We start from the raw sequence: 24,903 nt of genomic DNA, 5'->3' as shown, positions 1-24,903 counted from the left end.
TTACTGAATATGATTAAAGTCCAGTACTGAGTATTTCTGAAACAATTAAAGGTAATAACTAACTTCATCCATTCAAGTTCCCTCTGTTAAGCGCACACATTGACATATATTTGTTCTTCATCTTGTTAAATAAATATAGAAACCAAATTAGGAGTTGCACAGATTTCTAAGAACCTAATTGTATCATTAAATTGTAATACCAATGATACAGTTAGACTTCTGTCCTGAGTAATTATCTGCATTAACTTCACTTTACAATGCTGGATTTACTTTGTACTTAAGGAAGATTTTAAACTATTTAACGGAAATCAGCTTAATTTTGATTTTCTACTTGCTCCACCGTGCTTCAATTCATTCGTGTTTCAGTAACAAGAAATGAACTCTGTCATCTTAACAAACCAAGCATGGAAATTTCCTCATAAGAGAAAAGAAGAAATTAAAATGATTTCCGTATTCGAGTCACAGAACACTGAAGAGAGAATTTTTGGCTCACGGGAAAGGCATTTGTTACCTCAAAAGGAAGGCCACTCACTAAAATTTTGTGGAAATACTACGGTGGGACCTGCCAAGAGGGAGTTCAAGAAAACTGGCAACAGTGGCACTGGGATCTCAGGCCACTCCCTCGGGCACAGAGGTTTTCTTCCCTTATGTGCTCTGCCCTCACCAAGCTCTTTCTAAAGTCAAAGGCCATAAGACGCACACCTCATGCTAAAATCCAAACATGACACAAGAAGCAAACAATTGACTGTGATCCCATTGTTGTCCCCAAGACCTATCTTGAGATATCTCATTCACAAACAAGCTATATTCTCCATAAATCAAACTAGAGGGGCGCCTGGGTGGCTCAGTAGGTTGAGTGTCTGACTCTTGATATCGGCTCAGGTCATGCTCTCACGGTTGTGAGATGGAGCCCTGCACATCAGGCTCTGAACTGGGCACGGAACCTGATTGAGATTCTCTCTTTCACTCTCTCTGCTCCTCCCCAGCTCAGGCTTGCTCATGCTCGCTCGCTCTCTCTCTCTCTCTCAAAATAAATAAACATTAAAAAAAAAAACAACTAGAGTTTTTAATGATTCTTGTCATAAAAAATAAAATACATTTTCTTACTTCTTTAATACTAACATAAGTAAACAAAAATGCTGCAGCACTCACTTCTCTCTCCCCAAATGGTTGCTTCTTTGCATTTGACAATTTATATGCATATCTAGATGATAGTTAACCTCTAGCAGCAAAGAAAAAAAAAAACGTGTAAGAAAAATCACACTGACTGTTCTCTGACATTTCTTGTTTATGGACATTAAAAAAACAACACAAAATCCGACATCAATATATTTTTAAAAAAGCCATCTGAAAGCACAAGGATGCGACTTAGAAGCCATAATGACACTGAGAAAGTTAGGGAGTTCAAACTGTAACATTTCTCTGAAGCATCAGAATTACAGGGACTTGAAAATAAATTTAATTTGGGTTGTTAAGTAAGTGGTTGAAGACTGTGTTCTTTTTGATTAAGAATACTGACAGGCTCTCAGATTTTCAGATGCTGAATTAATAAGATTATAAAGAACGTCAACACACACCCCACTCCCAGGAGTAGAGAATTCTGCATTTCCCAGCTAATAAGCAAAACCTGGCAGCCATCTTCCCCTTTGTACTTCCAAACATCCAAAGAATCACACAACCACTCAAGTAACAAGAGATCTGGGGTGTTTCAGACATGTGGAAGAAAAATGCTTAGAGGCAAAATTCCTTAAACACATGCCATAGTGCGGAGTGGAGAGCTGTTCCCTCCATTAACCCTGTGAAAATCCCATGTACATGCAGGGCTGTGAGAAAGACCAGTCAATCTACAACCCAAGGTACTGTTTTCCCTCTTAGGTCACAGTAATTGTTATTTCACGAATATACCAAACCCTAAAGCCAAGGCTGTTCTTGAAAGAGAATCACTAAATCACAAGTATTGGCTTTGTCCCGTTAACAAATGAAATAAAAACTTTTCAATTAAAAGCTTTTCTCTGCTGCCTCCATTTCAAACATCTCCTTCTAGGTGTACGTTAGGCAGCAACTATTGCACTGAAATGGTTGTCTTTTATTCTAGACTCTTTTCCAGGGAGCTTATTGTTTCTTGGCCAGTCACCAAGGTTATTACTTGTGCCCTGTTGAAACCGTTCCGGTAATTCTGTTTAAGAAGATTCAAGGACACACTGTGCTCCTGTCTTCAGTGAACAGCACACCTAGAATTGCTGTCCCTCTAACAGCAGGGGCCCCCCACAGACCATGGAGATTGAGGTTTCCATCCTGTGCAGTCTACCCCAACTGGATGAGCACAATCTGCTCCACTGTGGTTAGTATCCTGTTGGGTTCCCTCTTTTCCCACAGAATGCTTTGCTTGGAATCAGCTAAGAGCAGGAAAAAAAACCTAGGGATGGGAAGAGGAAAGGACGCCAGTGCACGGGGCCACGTTCCCGGTGAGTGAAGGTCATGAGGCTGGGATCACATGAAGGGAAGAGGTTTCCAGGCAAGGTGGGGAACATCAAAGGAATAGGATCTACATTCATGGCCAAGTATAGTGACCAACACTGAACTTCATGATCCAAGATGGTGCCATGAAATATGGCTGCCTCTTAATGAGTAATACCCTACAACACAAGTGGGAAAGGAGACATAGGGAAGCACAGAATGAGCTAGGAGTAACCATAATTAGTCTTAAGCACAAACCACCAACACTGTGTCTGTTTCCATATTCTTTTATTACATTAGGCTTTTTCTGGGTTATTTTTCTGCTAACTCCGACACTTTGGGAATATACTTGATTTTCCTTGTTACTAGGGAGGTGCTACTTCAAAGGACCACACAATGTTGAGTAGAAAAAAAGATGTATTTGATGGGTGGCCTGTGAATATGTTTTTTTCCCCTATTTTAGAATGAAACTGGGTTAACAAAATCTTTAGTAGGTGTCCATCCAAAATAAGTCATTGCTATGATTCACTCTGACATTTCAGCAAGCCCACTGGAGACATTAGTGGGTGACAGTGCAAACGGAAGGCTCCTGTTTTGAAACTGAAACTGCCTGTGATGCCTTCCAAATGGGAAACCGGAAACTCTGGCCACTGAGCTCCCCTTTGGTTCGAATCCTTCCTGAACCTAACCAAAATCTCAGAGGTGGGGGCAAGTGCAGGGGCAGGGACATGCCTGAGCTACAAGCAAGAGCAAGCCTGTCCCTCTACTCTCTTCCTCTAATGCAAGGTCAAATTAGCCATAAACTTCTAGTAATTTTAGGGTAATTAACAGTTTTGTGGGTGCAGTGGCCACCGTGCTGTAGAGAACCTGGGAACAGAGCTGCTCATAGGCTGAACCCAGGTGTTTTACAAGTTTGAGGGAGCACAAGGGTGTGCATGTCCACATATGGGCCCCAGCTGATGAGCTGGAGGCCATGGTAGCCAGTATTGAGGAAAGAAACACTAGGGAGTCTCCAATTAGTCCAGTGGTTCTCAAACTTGAGCATGTTTCAGAATCACCCAGGGTTTCTCATTCAGTAGGCCTGGGGTGGGGCCCAAGATGGGCCTTTCTAACATATTTTTAGACAGTGATGCTGGGCCCAGAACCAGATGTTGAAGACGGCTAGCCTGTTCCTTCACTTCTGTTCAATTCAGGCTGAGGAACAGGAGGAGAAATTGTACCCCTAGATATTGCACTATGGCCCTGTCTTCATATAGCCCATCATACGGTGTGCACAGTGATGGGCCAAGAAAGCACATGGCTGGTTTCTTCAGGCAGGTCCTTCAAGAATGGGATCATCCTTGACAAGGTGAATGGCCATTTCTCACTAAAATAACTTTCTGAAGACAGTTATAAAGTATGAGAAAGTAGCAACGTTGTTAGAAAAATCATATAGCCTGCTGAAGATGAATGCATTGAAAACTAACACTAACACAGATACACATTTTCGGTACAAAATAATCATTCTAATTCCTTTAAAATCACAGCATCTACACAGACCCCTCTCTTTCCACATCTTTAGCCACTATAGACCCAACTACATCTCTGCAATCCCCTTCAGTAAGTTAGTGGCCTCTTTCATGCTTCTTTCTTTTCTTGGTTGGACTGCCCTGGATTGCAGATAATCTTTCAGTGTTTGTGGCTGAGCCAGTTTGCTGTGCCTTCCCTAACTTATTTTTCGTAAGATGTCCAGAGGAGAGATTTTCCAAAACATGCAACTCTTCATTAGACGCCGTTTTTGCCAAACCTTGTTTCACAAGTAACCCCGGATCCGACAGCTCTGAAGTTGGCAAAACCCTGACAGCTTTGCTTTTTTCCCCTATTATTTCTCTTGGGACTAATCGATCACTTCCAAGAGAAACTCTCTTGTGGTGGTCGACGTCTTCCGCAGAGCCGAGGTTCCTGCGTTTCTGTTGTGTTCTGGCCCCTTGTGGACTTTGTTTTGGACCTGGCGATGCTGACTCACAGCTATAGACAGGGCCCCTGCTTAGAAGCCCTGTCTCTGACCACTCCCCATGATGAGGTTTTTGCTGGCTGCTAGCGTCTTCTGGCTGGGTCTGATGAACATTTTCCAGCTTTTGAACAGGAAGCCCCCAGTGGCTCTCAGCTGCCTTTATGTTATCTTCTGCTTGTTCTGTGGACTCTGATGGGGGACTGGCTGAAGCCTGACTGTCACCCCTCCTCCTCGCTATCTCTGCAATCACTGGGTCACTAGCTGTTCCCCCAATGTCCCGGCTGCTCCGTGATTTGCTCACAACGCTGCTTTTTGTTTCAGTTCTTCTCACACTAAAACAAAGAAAGATTTTTTGTTTTGTTTACGTAAAGCTGCCCTTGTCACATTGCCTATCCCTGGAGAAGGAGCTTGGGCTACCTTTCCTTCTCCCTTACCTCCCAGGCAAATCCAGAAAAGTCCCTGAGTGAGATGTTTAAATTCAGACTGGATCAAGCAACAGACACACTAGGATTAGTTATTAGGATATATGAGGACAGGCTTTGTTTATTGATCACTAGGTTATCACTGTAGTTATACTCGAGTTATGATGGATCTATTTTAACTAAGGAAGACAAGTATACATTTCAGATGTTAAGGGTCAATATTGCCTAAATTTGATATGTTGACATTTTTCCCCAGAAGCAAATGCTCAGATACATCCAAAGCATAGCATATGTGTGTGTTTGTATGCAAGAATGTTGCACACACACACACACACACACACACACACACACACACACACTTTTTCTACAGCACACATAAAAGACAATGTAAACTTCACTCACTTTGTAAAATTCACTTTGAGGAACAGGATAGCAACTGCAGGGGGAAAATTGAGAAACTAGAGATTTGACTTCAACACAGACTTGCAGGCTTGTGAATAGTAAGAAATTTCTTAAACCACCAAACCAAACTCAAAACACTGAAGCTGAAATATTTATTTTGGCTAAGCTTTAGTCTGGAAACACACACACACACACACACACACACACACACACACACAGAGGTTCTTATTGTTCCTGATCAGGGGTGTGAGGATTATCATAATTATCTTAGAATGAGAACCTGCATTTTAGGAAAGGAATGTATTTTTTTAGATAGACCTATAGTCACTCAGAAAGTGGTATGAAACACACCACCAAACAGGTGTGTTACATCTTCAAAGTGCTTGTAATTAATTAGTCCTTGCAACACACCTGTGAAGCAAGAACTTGCTCCCCATTGTCCAGAAAGCAGGAGTCAGGCAGAAGAGCAAGCATGGAAGGAACTTAGGGTAAAGTTGGTGCCAGAGGGGGTTTTGTGATTGGTTTCCATAAACTCTTGTGGAATTCTAGGTTTCATGTCATGTATCCATACACACGGACAGTCAAAAAGGAGAAAAAGAAGAATTTGTTGGACCTACATTTCTTTCAGAGCATTTCTCTTGCGCTTTGCACTGGGAGGAAGTGGACTCTCGGCACACTCAGCAAGATAATCAGACGCTCCGTGGAGAGTTCCTTCTGTCTACTCCAAAAGATAACAAAGGTTCAACCAGAAATCTATTAGCTGAACGTGAGAAAAAACAGTTATACTTTGAATGCCCCAGTGAACAGATTTTTGTGAAGACCAGATGAAACTGCTTAGTGTTAGGCTATTTTACGTTTAAAAAATCTAGAACGTTTTGGTAAATTGTCACTTACTTGGACTCCTATCCAATACAGTTCATAACGTTAATACACACCACAAACATACAAGGCTGTAAGAGAAAGGACACTGGTTCCAGACCATCTGGGAACTCTTGTCCAATACCTTTTTTTTTTTTTTTTTAAGTAGGCTCCACGCACAGCACAGAGCCCAACATGGGGCTTGAACTCACAACCCAGAGATGAAGACCTGAGCTGAGATCAAAAATCAAATGCTTCACTGACGGAGCCACAGAGGCACCCCTTAGCCAATATCTGATATCTCTGTGGCCCAAACTGTGACAAAGCCCAGAACTGCAGGGCCGGGCAGCAGCATATTTGTGAACTCTGATCTTCCAGACAACGGTTAAGATCTGTTGGCACAGTGGTCTGGACCCTGATTCCTAAGAATTCCACACATTTTCTCTATTTACAAAAATACAGAATGTGGCCTTTGCAATACTCAAGGCTGCATAAAGAGTTAAGATTTTAGTGGATACTTTGAACACTGAAGTTTGTGATTCTTGGCTATTAAAAAACTGGGAGTTTTTCTTAAACTAAGCACTGCAACAATTTTACATATTTCATAGATTATCTGTGTATCTATTCTTATATGTTCCCATGGAAGCTTCATATGGAAGTACATGTACCTATAAAAACGGGGCACCTGGGTGGCTCAATCGGTTAAGTGTCTGGCTCTTGATCTCAGCTCATCTGAGAACTGTGATCTCACAGTTCATGAGTTTGAGCCCTGTGTCGGGCTCTGCTAAAAGCGCAGAGCCTGCTTGGGATTCTGTCTTTCCCTTTTTCTGCCCCTCCTGCATGCTCGCTCTTGCTCTCTCTCTCTCTCTCTCTCTCAAAATAAAGAAATAAGCTAAAAAAAAAAGTACTTATAAAATGTAAAAAAACTCCCCAAATTTGCCAACATTGACCTATTTCATAATTTTGGAATCATTTCCTTTTTGTTAAGCAAGTAGATAATCCAGACAAGGTGTTAACTTCTCTCATTTCCTGTGACACTAAGTATCCTTCTCCATCAAATTCCACAGTAAAATGCTGTAAAAATAAGGAAGAATTTTGGGAAATTATCAGTGGGTCCCTTGCTTTAGACTTACATTGGAATTAACAATGGCAGTCCCAGAATGCCTGGTAGATGGCAGCCATCAGTATACCTGGATGTCCCACAGGCTGATGCTATGACCTTTGCCCAATCAGTGGTACAGGGTACCACTGAGCACGAACCTTTAGCTCCCTCCAATCCCGCCTATGGTTTCAGACCTGGATCAATGTCACTCATAGTCATATCCAGGTATAACCTAAATCAGTTTTAAGAGTTAGTAAACAGAATACCATAGGTTTTATTGGACTATACTGCATTTTGATGCTTCTCCCTTTCTCCCCCTAAGACTCACTAGTTGACCAGACAGAGCTACAGTAAAGTTAAATGAGAGGGAGAGGAAGAGAGAGAGAGAGAGAGAGACTGAGATTTATGTGTGAAACACTTCTAAACATGCCCTATAAGTACAGTAGATTTTCCCCTTACGACCACACCCTGTAAGTGCTGTATTTTCAGAGCTGAACAATTAACATAAGGAGCATGAGTCAGGCTTTGAACAACTCTGTGGGAACCAGAAAGCCTTTTGCTATTAGGAATGATGTAAATTCCCCAAGGCTTGAAGAAGTCCACAATGGAAGGCAGACAGGGTCATAAATAACAACAATGGATACTGCGTCGACCACATAAAGTATGATGCTGCGATGGTGACACTTCAAATCTCACACTAGATTCAATCTCTGCCTTTATTTATTTATTTTTTAAACTAAGTTTAAAAAGCACTATGCATTTCCTATGGGAACTTCAAAAACTTCTTTAAGAGACATGACAATTGACTCTCATCCCAAATTCCTCTGATCACAAACAATAGGGAAAATGTCCTTGGAAGGAAAAGGACAACAGAAAATGCGACGCAGTGACAGAAGGAAAAGTCCAGTTCAAAAAGTGCAAAACCTGTGACTTCATTTAAAAAAAAAGAGAGAGAGAAAAAGAAAAGAAAAAGGCAAGTCAGGGTCTCCTGCTTACAAATTAAAACCACATTTGGCAATTTGTTGAAGGAGGCATATTTACATTTGTATGAAGACTGGGTGGGCAGAAAAATAAAAAAAGCTTAGACTCCTTCTTCAGTCTTCAGTCCTTGAACTGTCAGACCTCATTAGAAATCTTTCATTCTTATTTTTCTAAGGTCAATTCATTCCCCTTTGTCACTAAATCGCAGCCTGCGGAGCCCCTCAAACAAATATTCCAGAGGAAACAGTGATCCTCTGGAACAGGGACTGGGAACAAAATTTCCCAAGGGAGTTGTCCTGATTACTAATGGCTTCTCACATCTGGCATCAAAATGCAATTGTGGCTTATCCAGAGGCAAAATTCTAAGGTACAGACAGTGTGTGCTGGGAAGTGCTTCTTGGGCTTACCTAAATGACACGACTCCTTTTTAGATTCTGCCTTGAATAATGACCCTGACATCTTCCGCAAAGAATACACACAAAGTCAATATATTAAAAAAGGTTACTAGTTGGCCATCCAAAGTTCAGAGTACACACTCTGTGGGGACTTGGATATTTAAGAAATAGGTTAACCAAGGGGCTTTCTTTGGGCCTTCATCAGTGATTCTTCTTAACCTAGAGGCTAGCTCTGAGTCTAGCCAAGGAATAAAATTCTGCATATATTATCAGCTGCCCTATCCACTCCCCACCCATTTATTAATTTTTGGTTAACACTTTTAGTTTTAAACTTTCCATCTGTAAAGAGGTATCTAGGACAAAAACCAGGACAAAACCACACAGAAGTAGGACAGGGCCATAGGCCCCACAGGGAGTCTAATGCAGGGGGATACTTTTCCTCAAGAGACTAAGCAGCCCAGGCAGGCTTCCAGAGCAAGAGGTCGGGTCTTGTTGCCATCCCCAGGGATGCTCTGCAGTCTACTGGATGCACCCTGAGGTTGAGGACAGCCAAAGCACGTGCGCTCCAGTACAGGCCCAAAAGGAAGGTTGAACAGGTGAGTGTTTAAATATGAAAATGGGTGATGTTACCTCAGTGCTGTCTGGTCTGACCTGGGAAACACATTTTAAATTTCTGGACAAAAAGACTGCAAAGAGAGTCCCTACCAGAATTAGCAAGGCAGCTAAGATATGTTTCCTGCCTCTAATCAGAGAATGGGCTGGACTGAAATGTAGTCAGGAATACTGGTTGATGTACAAGTTACAAAGGCAAATTGAAATTGTGGATAAACCAAAGTGTTCACTCCATAGTGACTTACTGAATATCACTTCTGAATAGAACACTGTTGGATTAATGAGGGATGAGGAGAGAAGTTGGCCTAAAAAGATGTAAGAAACACCTGCTCTTGAGTTTATAACCTCCTCAAGGAGTCTGTAAAACACAGCTGAGGCTCCCAAAGGTTATTGGGAAGACTGGCACCAAGGGAGCTTTTCAAAAAATATAGATTCCCAAGACCCACCCCTGGAAGTTCTGATTTACCAGATCTAGGGTGGGGCTATAGGATCTATATTTAGGTTCCCAGGTGATTCAAACACTGCTGACACACATGAAATAATTCTCGACAGAGCAGAGCAGCAGATAAACAAATGAAAAGTGGTACACTGAGGCAGTGCTTGGCAGTCTGGTCCAATTACCTCAGGCATCAAAATTACCTGGGAAGCTTGTCAAAAAATGTTCAGGGTTCTACCCCAGAATCTACTGCATTTGGATCTCCACAGGCTGGAGTCAAGGTATATATGCATTTTAGGCAATCTCCCAAGCGATTCTGATGCCCACTCTACAGGGGCATGGATGGACGTGGTAACTGAGCAGAGTCTGGCAGAACCATCCAATCAGACAACACTGAACTCTGTATCAAACACTGTTTTGAGGCCCTTGTGGAAAACTATGTGGACTCACAGAAAACATCCCTGCTCTCACAGAGCCTCCATTCCATGGGGAAGACAAGAAACAAATACACATATGATAAGTCAAAAGGTTATGATGTTATGAGGGAATACAAACCTCCAAAGTCTTTATTAGGCACGTTGGTGAGGGAAGGTAAGAAGGTGAGCTTTACCCGGAGATGAGTGGAGGATGAGCCACGTGAACATAGTGTGCATAAGAAGGGAGAAGCATGAACACCGAGGAAGACAGAGCACGCTTGGAGGGAGAGGAGAAACAGGGCAGTAAACCAGAGAAAGGGGGTGGAGGGCAGGTAACTGGTGTGTGTGTGTGTGTGTGTGTGTGTGTGTGTGTGTGTGCGCACGCGCGCATTGGTGGTGGTGTGTGAGAGGGTCAAATCATATATGGCTTTTATAAGGATGACACATTTTATTCTAAGGAAGATGATGTGCCATTGGAAGTTTCTAGGAAGAAAATGGACTTGGCATTTTAAAAGGATCACTCTGGGAGCAGCTGAGGGGCAGATGGGCTCAGAGAGATCAGTGATTAGACTACTACAAAAGTCCACTCAGAGAGGAGGGGGTCTTTCAGGAGGCTGGTGATGGTAAGAAATGGTTAGACTGGAAATATAATTTGAAGGAAGACCCAACAGAATATGTCAACGGACTGTATATAGTTAGTCAGAAGAAAAGTCAAGAATGACTCCAAGATTTGTGGTTTAAATAAGTGGGTGAAGGAAATTAGCCTTTACCAACACAGGAAGTACTGGGGGAGGGGCAGGCTTGGGGATGTGGAACCAAGAAATCAATTTTAGATAATGTAAACTTGAACAGTCCTCCTGGGTATCCAAACAGAGATGCTGAGCAGGAAGTTAAGATACCGGTTCAGGAAGAGAGAAGTCTGGGCTGCAGACACAAAGCTGGGAAGTCCACGAAGATGGTACATAAAGTCTTCAGTGAGGATGAAGTCCACTGGGGAGTGAGTTTGGATAAGAAAAAAGAAGATGAGGAGGAGGATTAAGGAAAGGAGTCCATGAGGGAATCATCAGTGAAGAAACAGAAAAATCAAGGTAACATGATGTCCCTGGAGGCAAGAGAATAAAGTGCTTCACTGAAAGCGACAGCACTTCCACAAATATGCCGAGCGGTTAGGAGTGACAATTAAGCGATAGAAGGTGACTTGACAAGGGCTGTTTTTGGTGAAGTGCTAGGGCCCAAGACTATTTGGGATGGATGGGTTCAATAGCGAAGTGGAGACACAGTAGAAACCGGAAGTCTCCAGTAGGAATGTAATGGTTTGTAGGTGACTTTGAAGTTTCTATGGACCACTAAAAAGGTAAAAAGAAAACTGGTAAAATTAGATTTCAATAATATATACTATTTTGCTAAATATATGTTATTATTACAGTGTGTAATATAAAAATATTGAGGCATTTTATATTTTTATACTAAGTCTGGAATCTGGTATGCATCTGACATTTACAGGACACCATTTCTGACTCGCCACATTTCTAATGCTCAATGTCCAGATGTGGCCAGTGGCTATAGTACCAGGCCATGCAGGGCTGGGCACTTTAGAAGGGCTCTGCAGTAAGGGGGAATGCTGAAATGGGGTAGTGCCTAGATTGGCGGTTGGTTAATGGAGGGTGCGTTGCTGACGATTCTGGGCATATTTGGAGGATGTGATGAGCTACCGTGTGCCAAGTTTCAGCTGGGTGTTTCAGAAGCTCTGCATATACGCATCAATGTCACCTCAGAAGAGCTTGATGAGGCAAGTAACACTGCTGCTCCCACACTCCAGGGACCTCATTCAACATGAACAAACAGCACAGATGGCAATGCCCCTTCTCATCTGATAAATGGGGCTTCTGTCAGGAAAACCTTGCTTCACCTTTCAAGCACCAGCCCTGAGGCCCTGGGACATCAGTATTAACCTAGGTTGGAACTGTAGGGGAAGGTCCCTGGGGACATGATACCTGACTGCAGGTCAAAGAGCCCTGTGGGTGTACAGCAGTCCAGTGTGGCCCCCAGTGTGGTGTTCCCAGCACCCCTCACAGCCATGCTTAGAAGGGATGACAGACAGGAGCTCTCCCACCAAAATCTTGTTTCTAGGACTACAGAACACCCTGCTGGATATGAAGGCAATAAAGGGAGAAGGCAGGAAAAGAAACTTTTCAGAGCCAGTAAGGTCTTTCTTACAGCAGTACTTAACACGGTAATATGGTGCTTTCAGTCATTTATCTCTTGAGATCTCTTTTCTTATGGTTATGTACATGAGTTTCCTCTGATGCTATTTTATTCACCGCTAAATGAAAATAATTAATAACTCAACCAGGATATTTTAAAAGCAGGTAACTTGGGGCGCCTGGGTGGCTCAGTTGATTGAGTGTTCAACTTCGGCTCAGGTCATGATCTCACAGCTCGTGAGTTCGAGCTCCATGGTGGGCTCTGTGCTGACAGCTCAGAGACTGGAGCCTGCTTTGGATTCTGTGTCTCTGTCTCTCTCTGCCCCTTCACTGCTCATGCTCTCTCTCTCTCAAAAACTAAACAAACATTAAAAAAAATTTTTTTAAGCAGGTAACTCATAATAAAATATTAGAATACACCCAGTCTTAAAGGGCGTCTGGGTGGCTCAGTTTGTTGGGCGTCCGACGTTGGCTCAGGTCATGATCTCATGGTCCTTCCGTGGGTTTGAGCCCTGCAATGGGCTCTGTGCTGACAGCTCAGAGCCTGGAACGTGTTTTGAATTCTGTATCCCCCTCTCTCTGCCGTTCCCCTGCTCACACTGTCTCTCTCTCTCAAAAATAAATAAGCATTTAAAAAAAAATTAAAAAAGAATACACAGTCTTAGGTCACATTCAAAATGTTACTGTGTCTGAATTCTTCATGATCACATATACCCAGAGTTGATCAAAACAGGTTAGCCCTCCTGGGATGAGGCAGGGAGCACAGTGAGCAGGGATGGAAGCCAACGTCTGGCATTCAATTGGTTGCTTGTCCCAGGGCCCATCTCTCAACTCCCCGATGGTGGGTTTCCCATCTGTCCTTCAGGACTGTTTGGGAAATTTAAGTGCAATAAGGTGTGTGAAGCACACTTTAGAAAGTGGGAAGTTCTAAGCACATTTTCTTGACATTCCTGTAAAAGAAAACCTGGTACCTACAAAGAACATAAATAGATTTTGAGAAGGCAAGGATGCTTTGCATTTTTAAAGAACTTACACGATTAAAGTCCTTTCCCCTACATCTACTGAGTTATTTGGCAGGCAGGTATCATCCCTATTTGACAGACAAGAAGAATGAGACCCAAGAGACTAAGTGTCTAAGCCCACACATTTAGCTAGGGGCAGAAGCGTGTCGAGAAGGCTTGGCCCTCTGTGCAGTGCTCTTTCCACTGTGCCCAGTGGTTCCTCTGCCATCACAGTCAAAGATGGGAGTTGTAGAAAGAGTACAGGATGCTAAGTCGGAAGTCCTTGGGTCTAACCCCCTCTCAGTTTCTTCTCTGAAGTAAGATCTGGACAAGCTACCTCCCTGAACATCAGTTTCCTTGTCTAGAAAAGAGGAATGATAATAATATCTCTACAGTGGACACTCATTCATTTTCTGGAAACAATATTCAGATTTTGTCTCTAGTCCCCATCCAATGTCCGTGCATTTTCAGGAGGCCCTGTCTCCACACCAGGCTCCAGAGGTGGGCCTGTGATCCCATCCAGGCCAAGCAAAGTACTGGATTCATGAACCTCAAAGACATACATGAGCTGAAGGAGCCCTGGGAAGAACCCTGCTCTCTATTCCCATGGACCTGCAGGTACCAGAGCCAATCACCACATACTGGCTAAGAATGAAGCCAACACTGTGGAAGACAGAGCCAGAAGATGGGAGAAACAGTCCTGATGATATTCTTTGTGCCTCTGATCAGCAAGCCATACCTGAAGTCTGGACTTTTCAGGCACATGAGCCAAAAACCTTCCTTTTTTTGCTAAGCCATTTCGAGTTGGCCTTCCTGTCACTTGAAAACTAAAAGGTTCAAGACTGATACAATCTCTTCTCAGGTTTGTTACATTGAATAAGTTATTGTATGTGACAGCTCTCTGCAAACAATAAGTCTTTCCCAAACAATAAAAGCGGTGTAAAAGTAATATATTGTCAACTTATTTGGGAGGCAAATAAAACATTACAGTATAAATCTAGGCCACTTTCAATTCTTCAAGGCTTTTTTGTAAGGCAAAAAGAAAAGTTATTCCTTTTTTTTTTAAGATTTTATTTTTTTTTAAGTAATCTCTACATCCAACATGGGGCTTGAACCCACATCCCCGAGATCAAGAGTTGCACGCTCCACTGACTGAGCCAGTCAGGTGCCCTAAGAAAAGTTATTCTTAAACTTTAGTGCAATGTCCAACCATTTTTAGGAGCATAAGCATTCTGAAATGTGACATGCCAGAGAAGGTTGAGTCACTTGCAGAAAAGCAGCCCAGCACAGTATGAATTCTGACAGTGACCACAATCTTAGACCACGATGCACCATGACCATACAGAAGCCACACATCTTAAAATGAGGAAGAGGTCTCTCTTTCCCAAATTTCACTTCTAATATTTTCTTAAATTATTTGGTAATTAATCAGTTATGGAAGTAAAAAGGGTAAAACAGGTGGAGAGAGTAGTAGCGAACAATTAAAAGAATGTAGAGAGACATATATATACATATTGACTCAAAGGAACTCAGGCTAAGAGGTCAAATGGAAGGGGTATCTCATGAATTCCACTGTGAAGTCACGTCATTTTCTCTGAAGATGCTAAGGACGGAAGGCGCCTGTATTGAGACACCACAGGCAAAGCACTCAATATAGGGACCGGCACAAGTGAGTCCTCGTGAGATGCCCAAGATGCGGACGTGACCTTCCCCATTTCAGAGATGAGGAAACTGATGCCTTATGAGGCTAAGTCATCTGTCCAACTCCTACAGTGAGGGACAAGTGTTTTGCTTCATTCTGTTTCTCTGCACCCAAGTCCCTCTTCTGAGCCCTCCACTTCTCTGCCTTCCTGGGAAAGGACAGGTCTCTAAGGGAGAGTGGAGACGTGGGCTTGCTGCAGCCGCTGCCGCCTGAGTCAGCAGCAAACACTCTAGTTTTGTTTTGTTTTTAAATAAAAATTTTGAAGTTTTCTTTGATTCTGAATTGATGACTATGAAACTGTCTTGTGTAGATCTAGGGAAGTACCAATAAATAGTTGCAAAGAATGTTAACCTGAAAATGAAATCAGTGAAAAAAATCAAGGAAGTTCTTTTGCAGGAAGTACACATTTCATAGGGATTTTCCAGTTTACATTCACCTAACCCTCGCGAACCTAAAAATAAATCCTGAACCCCCCTAGGCCCCACTGTTGAGTCTCTGGTGCCTCATAAGCATAATGAAACTTGGAGACTTTAACGTTTATTTTATTTTTGGGACAGAGGGAGACAGAGCATGAATGGGGGAGGGGCAGAGAGAGAGAGGGAGACACAGAATCGGAAACAGGCTCCAGGCTCTGAGCCATCAGCCCAGAGCCTGACGCAGGGCTCGAACTCACGGACTGCGAGATCGTGACCTGGCTGAAGTCGGACGCTTAACCGGCTGCGCCACCCAGGTGCCCCGAAACTTGGAGACTTTAAAGAATTTGTAGGTTTGGGACCTGTGCTTCTTCATGATGGAGAGGGGTAGGGTGGGGATCATTGACCACTCTGAGAAATGAATGAAAGCTATTTAACTTTGACTAGAAAAACATTAAAACACACACACACACACACACACAACTTTTTTTTTAATTTCAGGGAATTCATGAATCACGGGTTAATAGTGTCCAGTGTAAAAGCAGAAGGGAAATATCTGTGAAAAATGGAAACTTAATGGGAACTACCTCAGGCAGAGATACCCCACCTTTGGGGGTCTCCTAATTCAAAAACACCTCCTCACACAGAGATCTGTGGTTGAAAAATGCCAACACCTGGCAGGAAGGTTGCTAGCCCTTTATTCAGGGTGATGATTGTCTTCCCTAACATCTCCCATGGCTGAGTGTGTGGGGCTGGAGAGGATGGGTAAGGAGGAAGGTGGGTAAGTGTGTATCCAGCTGCGTAGGTGGCAGGGCTGGCCAGAAGACAGCCCACAGTAGCCCTGGTGGCCAGTGGGAAAGAGGCAGAAGAGCCAGAGAGAAGCCATCACAGATGACTGTCTTATTTCAAACTTCTGCTCAGAGCTGGCCCTCTGCCCAGGGACGCACAAGGAAGAGCTCTTCCCATTGCTCTTGAACAGACAGCAAGACCCCCTTTCCAAGACTCCCATCTCATGACAGTGACAGCTTCTGTGAACGAGTCTGGGAACCTCACCCCATTTATGACATGGGTTCCTTGGGAAAATGTGTACTGAATTCTAAATCATCTGCTAACTAAATGAACTTTCTAAACACAATCCACTTGCACATCAAACTCTGTGTGATTACTGTGGGTGTTCAGATGAACATGTGAGCTTTTCGGAATTTGGGCCTGAGAAGTCTGTGGACTCCCAATTCCTGTGTACCTCGGAGAAGTAAGTGGGTCCTTCCTCCAAAGCTGTATCTCCTTGTGAGTCTACTGGCAGCTACTGGAAATGAAAGGTGTTCTAGCTGGTGGTCCCCACCCCTCCTCCTACTCTGGATGTTGGTTAACAGAGCTCCTACTGAAGGTCACCAGTTTACACTCTTATTGTATCCCTCTTTCATCACTGACTTGCTGGCTAAATGAAGGTTTATAACTTAACTTTTTGGTACTTGTTTTTATAGCTGCAAAATGAAGCTGGGCTGTCAAGTGGAGACAAATAAAAAATGAGAGTGCTGAGCTTCTTGGCAAAATACTACGTGCAGATGGATATTACCATTTCTAGCAGGCAGGGTAAGATATATAACAATCTACTAATCTGGTGTTAATGACATTTACATTAACTCCTTTTCGGGGAAGAATGGAAATGATAATATAATTAATACTGCATAAGTACTTTCTAGTTGAGAAGACATTTTGATATTCACTATCTCACTTGATCCTTAGTAAAACTTGGGAAGGCTTGTATAGTAGGCATCACTTTTACCTCTGCTCAAGAAGTCAGGAGCCCAACACTCCGAGAGGCCAAATGATTTGTCCAAGGTCATCCAGGGAGTGAGGAGAGAGGCAGTGGCCAAAGCCAGGCCTTTTAATTTCAAGTGTGATCTCTTTTCTACTTGTTTCATTCCCTGGGTCTGTGCACAGGAAAGGTACTTTGTGGGGAACAAGCACAAAGGATGAGAGGGCTGAGAGACATCGTATCATAACTTATTCTATCCAGCTAGTCTAACTTAGATATGTCCTACTCCAGCTCATCTGGCCTATCTTATTCTAATTCAGCAGAGGGCAGTTTCCTTAGGGGTGCTGGAGACAGGGGTGCATGAACCATCTCATTCACAAAAACTGGTGGTTAATCATTGGAAAGAATTTTATTATTAGCAAAGGACGATAAAACCTCAGCTTACTGTAACATATAATAAGCAAAGGATAATCTTAAAAAAATGATTTGACTGGATAAAAATTTATTATTGTGTCACAGTCGAGAAAAACTATTCTAGATAGACCAAACCAATAGAATAGCTCATCCCCACCACCAGCATTTTCACTCAGACATTCCATATAAGGGTGGGCATCTAAGGGCTGCTGTATAGTTTCTGTCTCAATCCAAGCAAAGGGGCCTGTCTGTAGGCCCTGTTGAGGGTGTGGCCCAATATGTTCCTCAACTATCTGTAGATCATGTTCTGGCTCTGAGCACTGGCCACAGGTGACTGGAAAAGGGGAGGGCAGAAGGCAAGATGAAGGGCCATTGGAGAAGTCCTGCTGCTATAGGTCAAAAGGAGAGCCTGGTCCCTGGAGAAGCCTCCTTCTTTTGTGCACCCCCAAAGTGAGGCCCCATTAGTAGAGGCCGACTAAGCATGTTCATCCCTTAAACCTAAAAACCACAATTATCACAATACTGATCTATATACACAATAAAAACTACCTCGCATCACAAATTAAAACAAATCACATAAAAATACAAGGAAATATAAGTAAATGTCTGCCCAACTTTGAAAACTATAACAGCAAAATCACAAAGGCAGAAATTGTTATGGAAACCATAAAATTGAGGACATAGACACCTACCACATAACAGTGTCATAGAATTAAAAGGTAAATGATAAACTCACTAAAAGTTACTTTTCTTACTACTTAAGGAATTTTTATATAGTTGGGAGTCTGTGAAATACAAAAATACCAATAGAAAAATGGACACAAACACACAATTCACAAATGAATGGGTCTCAGCTAAAATAAGTACATAGTGACCTCAGTTATCAAGTATCAAGTATGGAGGGGTACAGACTAGGTCATTAACAGAGGCTGTCTTTAGGTCGGGAGTTGTGGATAATATTTACTTTCTTTGTTTATATTTGGATTCTAGGGTTTTCATACAATGAACATGGACAATTTTGGTAAGCAGTTATTAAGTAAAAAACTAAGTTCAGAACACTGTGGGAAATGTGAAATATGGAAACAACCTCTTCCCCCTCAAGGAACTTTTCCTAGTGCTACAGGAATGTCTGGTTAATGGCTTCTAAGTAATTTACCACTAGCATTGTTCAGGAAATACAATAAGATGAGAAGAATGGATTCTTAAAAAGCTTATGACACATCATGAAAAAACTAGAAAAAACACCCACTACTTATTTAATTTTTTGATACAAAAGGAGGGTTCTTTTCTCAAATGATCTGATTTATACTTATGCAAAGTTTCCTTATAAAAACTTAATTCTGCCAATAAGGGCATAAAGTTAATGCATAGTCAAATTTGTTAAGTATTTTATTTCTTCTGAAAACATAAGGCCTAAAATGTTTCGTTATATATTCTTTTATCTTTCCTAAGATAAAATATAACTCTCCCCCCATTTTTTTTTAATCACAGCTTTTAAATCTACAAGTGAAGGTCTCTTTTGTGCAAAATTACGGTTTTTCTTTAGCTGTATTTTCATCTGCTTCCTCTGACAGAAATTCAGTGTGAGAAAGGATTTCTGAGATAATTTGATATCCTCCCCCCTTGACTGAGAGATGAGGGCTAAGGCCCACAGAGGTTCAATTAGGACAGTCAAGCTAAAAATAACCCAGGCTAGCATAGTTTATTACTTCTTTAGACTCGTTCTCATTTCAATTTTATACTCATAAACCAGAAGAGTTCTTTAACATTAAACAGTAGCTTGACTTAAGTGTTCAATTTAGTACTTAAATAGTGTCTCCCGTCAGAACACGCCAGGGATCCTTCCACCCAGCTGATGCTACAGTGAGGGCCTAGTGTGTGTGACTGGGTATGACTGCTGAACCTCAATGGCTTTTGTCACAGCTCAGCCACAACCCCAGTGAAACATGAGGCAGAAAACTCCCATATCTTGATTATATATACACTCTCAGGCAGCACTGGTATACTAAATGCCATTGTTAATTTCCAAAAGAATCACAGACTTATAGCTTAGGTTTAAGAGTAAGAAAGTAACTCAGAATTTTGGACATTCTTCTGAATAGCAGAGGATCCATTACAGTGCAGAAGGGATACATCTTTAGGTCACCAGGATAACCCTCAGTGCCCCCTATCTGGCAGACTACAAGCTCCTTGAAGGCAGACTACAAACTCTACTTTCTTAGTTTTTCTTTGTTTCCCTAGTGCCTAGCAGACTTCCTGGCATGGAGCCAGCACTCAGCGAATTATGTTAAAGTGAGGTGGTAAGAACAGATGAGAAAGATCTCCAGAGAGTGAGTGTGCCTGTAACCAATGCTCTATGAGATAATAGCTTTGTGCTGACCCTGAAATGTCCCAGATACATACAGAGTTCTACTTACACAATAAAGTCATTACTTTCTAAAGTAATTATTTTGGTGATTATTGGCTATTTTCTCTAATAAAGAAATAGGAAAAATAATAAATAATTTTTAATTTACCCAAGCCCCAGAGCTTTACATCTGAGGAAAAGGAAAAACAAACAAACAAACAAACAAACAGCCTCTACACAGGGACCTGGGTGTAAATATGAAAGAAAATATTGTTGAAATGGGATATAACTGAGTGCAACCAAAATTTACTTTATGTTTTTCATATTGCTAGGAAAATGAAACAAAACAAAACAAAACAAAAGGTAAAAACTCTGAGAACAACTTCCCAGCTCCATTCTTAGCAATAGGCCAAAAACTGAGGCTACAAGGACCTCGAGATTTCTTATGAGAAACTGTAGTAAGAAAAATACAGTGACTCATCCCATAATAATGCCCCTTCTTCCCAAAGTACACATCACAATTCCCACATCCCTGGCATGTGGGCACTTGGTGCAGAACTATTGCAACACGGAGCATCTCGCTGCACCAGTGCCCCTTGGTGGGCGAGAGAGATGCTGATATTAGGGTAACAGACCTCCCTGGTGCTGGGGGAAGGCTATTAGCGGGTGGCATGGTTGCACTCATTCTGCCTCCCAAAGGAGAGGGCTTACTCCCCTTGTACTGCTTGATCTGGATCAGCAGTTCTTTTGTGTAGCCACCTTTAAGAACTGGGGAGCTGGGTACAGCTTCTGTACAGGATCAAAGAATCCCCTGGCAGAGCAGTTCTGAATAGGCACCCCCAGGATCACCTAACCAACAGTCATTCAGACACTGAGGAACCAAAACGGGGGGGAAAAGATGAAAGAAAAGGAATCTACTACTCACGGCACAAGCAAGGTTCCCAGGCTGTTGCTCGGGTACTGGCTCACTCCCCCATCACTTCTGGGGCCATAGAGAACTAAGTTCAGTGAACAGTTAGAGGAAAATAACTGCTGTTTCTTGACAAAAACGTATCTCCAATACAGTATTTAGGAAGCCAATTTCCCAGGCCTTTCCAGTCAAATAGTCCTGGAGAATAATTATCAAGAGAAATGAGACGGATCCTGCCCTTTGGCGAATATCAGTGTAAACTGATAAAGAATCCAAAGCTTTCTGGAAGTTCAAGGAATATTCACAGAGGAGCCAGATATCACTGGCTTTGGGCATTTGAAGTATATATCAAGGACTATGCACGCCTTCTCTCAGACAGAAGGCAATTCTGGGAAGGAAGGATGGTTTATTGACCCTCAAATGGCTGAGACAGGTGGGCTCCTCAGAGATCAAACATGAATGAGGCTAAAGCTCCAAGGCACATGTGGTAGAGGGACCAAGTTGTCAGCTCGATGGGCAGTGTGCAGGAGGGTCCTTCTCCAGGCCTGGATATTTTACTGTTTCTGGGGGCGACAAGCTTGAGGAAGTGGTGGATGAGAGGCCTGTTAGGAGGGAAGGTGCACAGGTGAGCTGGCCAGCCCGAAGGGATGCACAGAGCCTATGTCCAGGGAGGGAGCTGTGTAGTGCTGCTGAGCATTAGCAGACTCCCACGTGTGTGGCTGGGACAGCGTGTATGTGAAGGCACAGAGGTGGGGAAAAGAGCAGCTGAAGAGACAGAGACTGACCACATCTAAAGAGAGTCACTGAAAACAATGAACGATCCTCATGATATAAATGTACTTTTCTTTATAAGCCATTTTGGTTAACTCTGATAGTGTTATCACTAAACGTCAGAACATTCTGAAGAGAAGAAAATTGAACTGGCTTGTGTAAAAGGCTCAGACTAGACTAGTCAAGTTTTCAGAATGAAAATGCTTAACCTTTAGGAAGTCCTCCAGATTATAGGATTTATTTGACAGCAGCTATAGCAAAATCAGGATCTGTATAAATACCAGTGCCCCAAAGGAGGATAACATTTCATTTGTATTGAGATGTTTCAATTCACCCTTAATAATTTAAGATATTATGTATTAATATTACATATCATATAAGATCTAATTTCTTCTTTTTTCCATCTGAAGCAGTAACACTTCCTGGTACAGTTAATTGTTGTTTTCTTAAACCAAAGATCAATTTCTTCACTGCTCTGAGAATCACTTAAGTTATATTAATTTGCCAACAGCATTACTATTTTTGTATTTATTAACTTACTGAGATAACTCTAACATCCTGGAAAAATCTCAAAGAATACACTTTTAATACTCTTCAACAAATTTGCTTCATTTATGTCATTTAATTGACAGATGAAGAAATAAGGGTCCCACTGGTTTTTCCAAAAGGCTCATCTCCAAATAAAAGCATTTCTGCTCTTTACTTTTCCTAGGTCTCTAATTCACCCTTCTAGTCTCCATCCGTTTATTTCAGATGAGGTAAGAATCTGGTTTTAGACCATGTGGGCCAAATGTCACATTTCATATGGATTAAAAAAAAATAAACATAAGGGGTAATCTAATATTCCCATAAATTATTTTAGAAGCATCATAATCCTGTCACACTTCATGTCCAGCTTTCATGTCTCCTAGTTTTTTCCTTCTTTGTTAAAGTTCAAGTGACATATCCAAAAATATGAAAAAAAAAGTTTGCACCGAGGTAAGTTCAGAGAGAATGGACTGTGGCTGCAATGACACACACACACACACACACACACACACACACACACACACACACACCCTCCAAGGAGACTCTCAAATATGTTAAGTTTACAAGGCACAGCTATAAGTTACAACATGAAGGGGTAGTTTTCTGTATCTATTTATCTGAAGAGAGAACTCCAATGAAACACAAACGAAACAGGCAGGACCTGATGGAGCTTGAGACTTAGCCTGAGAAAGGAGAGAGAAAACAAACCCTATCGGCAAAGAAACAACACACTGGGGAAAAGTATGATTCTCATGAAAATGTCAGTGATTCACCATGGAATAAAATTCAAAGCCGCTGACCCCAATGAAAGCTTCCAGTGGAAACATGTGGATTTTCCTTCATTTCATTTAAAGACCTTGCTTTATCTCATTTGAACATTATCATAAGCACCATCCCAGATTTTGTGATATGTTCCTTTCTCATTAAAACTGATACAAAAAAAAATGATATTAAAAGATACGGCTGATAAACTGAATTTTCAAGGGGACTTCAGGAAGAAAAAAACAAAAAACCAAAACAAAATAAACAAAACACATCAGTTAATATTATCATGCAAAAGAGGTAGGACATTTTTGGTCCCTTAAAACATTCATTGGGTGCTCAATGAAGGCCCAAGGATAACAGAAGACAATATTTTTTTCTATTTTTACAGTAAGTTTTAAGCAAATTTATTTATAGAATTTTTTTGTACATACCAATTCTTCATTCTGACTTGCCATAAGATCATGACTGAATGAAAGTTGACTTACACAGACCACAAATCTGTCAGGAAATACACGGAGCTCTGCACAAAATGAAAAAAATCAAGTTACTAAAGGCATCAAAAATCTCTGAACACAGAAATGCTTGTTCTCAGATTTTTAAGTTACAGCTAAAATATATATATACATAAGACACATGTCTCCTCTCCTCGTCTCCTTTCAGTATTTGCCATCAGGAGGGCAGGGCAAGCACAGAGCTCTAAGGAGCAGTCAGGAGGTTGCAGATAGGTCCGCCTGAGCCCCTGGACCATTAGATTATATCCCATGAAACCCCCAGGCAGGGAAGGGCCCTTGCAGCCTTCCCTCTGTGACAGTTTGCTGTTTTCTGACCAGAACTCACATTTGGGAAATAGGATCAACGTTTCCTAACGAGTGTGCAGAATTATACAGAAAGAGGAAGACTATGGGATAAAATCTGAAAACGTGACTCATCAGTGTTCTCACTAATTAGTTTACTTATCATCTCTTTAGTCAACTGGTCTTAGATGGGTCTGCTACACTGGAGGGCAAATGCCCAATCTGAATCAGGCAATGAAAGGAGAAGTGTCATTAATATGAATGAATAATAATGAATGAATAATAAGGAAATAGTAAAATATGCAAGAGCAAAGATGATATAATTACACCTCAGTCACATTACTCTATTATTACAACTTCTTTTATTTTTTTCTAACATTTATTTGTTTTTGAGAGAGAGAGAGAGACAGAGTGCAAGGAGGAGAGGGAGTCACAGAATCTGAAGCAGGCTCCAGGCTCTGAGCTGTCAGCACAGAGGCCTACGCAGGGCAGAACTCACAAATTGTGAGATCATGACCTGAGCCGAAGTGGGTCACCCAACTGATTGAGTCACCCGGGTGCCCCTATTATTACAACTTCTTAAAGCAAGAAGTGCTGGTTTGGGGGGAGGGCTGCAGGAATCTCAGAGCTGGACACCCCAACATTCAATGAAATAAGAATATAAGATGGTAAATGGCATCTGTATCTCTCCTCCTCTCATCTGTCTGTCCATCCATTCATGAATTCACTTATGTATGCAGCCTCCACCTATGTCTGGAGTGGTGTTTAGCTGATGCTAATAGTATATATTCTGGGTGGGAGGTAAGGATCTTCTCCTTTCTTTATACTTGGTTGTATTGCTTTCATATTTTTCATAATACTTATATATCATATTTATAACACAAAGACATTTTTCTAAAAAACTTCCTTCTTAGATATGACCAACATTTTTAAAGAGCGATATTATGAATCCAATAAGTGAAGCTTTTCACATACTTTGCTCATTTCCAACAATGAATGACAACGTGATGGACTGACTGATAGAAGCTAAGCATGAAGGTAGTGGTTACATATACACTCATCTTAAACACAGTTAACACCACACCACCTGGCTAGGTTAAATTACACCAAAGGCCTAATGAGTTGATGTTTTAGTAATAGCCATCTCCTTACCTCTCCCCTGGACCACTGCTGTCTCCTTGGTGATCACTCTTCCCTATTCTAATTCATCCTACTCAGTGC

General features: G+C 41.8%; 1 protein-coding gene across 2 annotated transcripts in view; it reads right to left on the bottom strand.

Annotated features, from left to right (window-relative positions):
• Positions 1-1,083: 1,083 nt before the first annotated feature.
• SLX4IP (SLX4 interacting protein) overlaps positions 1,084-24,903 on the bottom strand; it is a 182,079-nt gene continuing 158,259 nt past the window's right edge. For both annotated transcript variants that reach the window (XM_047851847.1, XM_047851846.1), the window contains exons 6-8: positions 23,320-23,408; positions 5,892-5,992; positions 1,084-4,782 (exon numbers count right to left, since the gene is read on the bottom strand). In XM_047851847.1, coding sequence (XP_047707803.1) covers positions 4,062-4,782; positions 5,892-5,992; positions 23,320-23,408 — 911 coding nt within the window. In that variant the 3' untranslated portion in view covers positions 1,084-4,061. The remainder of the gene's footprint in view (positions 4,783-5,891; positions 5,993-23,319; positions 23,409-24,903) is intronic.

This window comes from Prionailurus viverrinus, chromosome A3, assembly GCF_022837055.1.
Source record: "Prionailurus viverrinus isolate Anna chromosome A3, UM_Priviv_1.0, whole genome shotgun sequence".
Taxonomy (NCBI): Eukaryota; Metazoa; Chordata; class Mammalia; order Carnivora; family Felidae; genus Prionailurus; species Prionailurus viverrinus.
The sequence above is the reverse complement of the archived record's forward strand: the minus strand, read 5'-3'. Positions and strand labels throughout refer to the sequence as shown.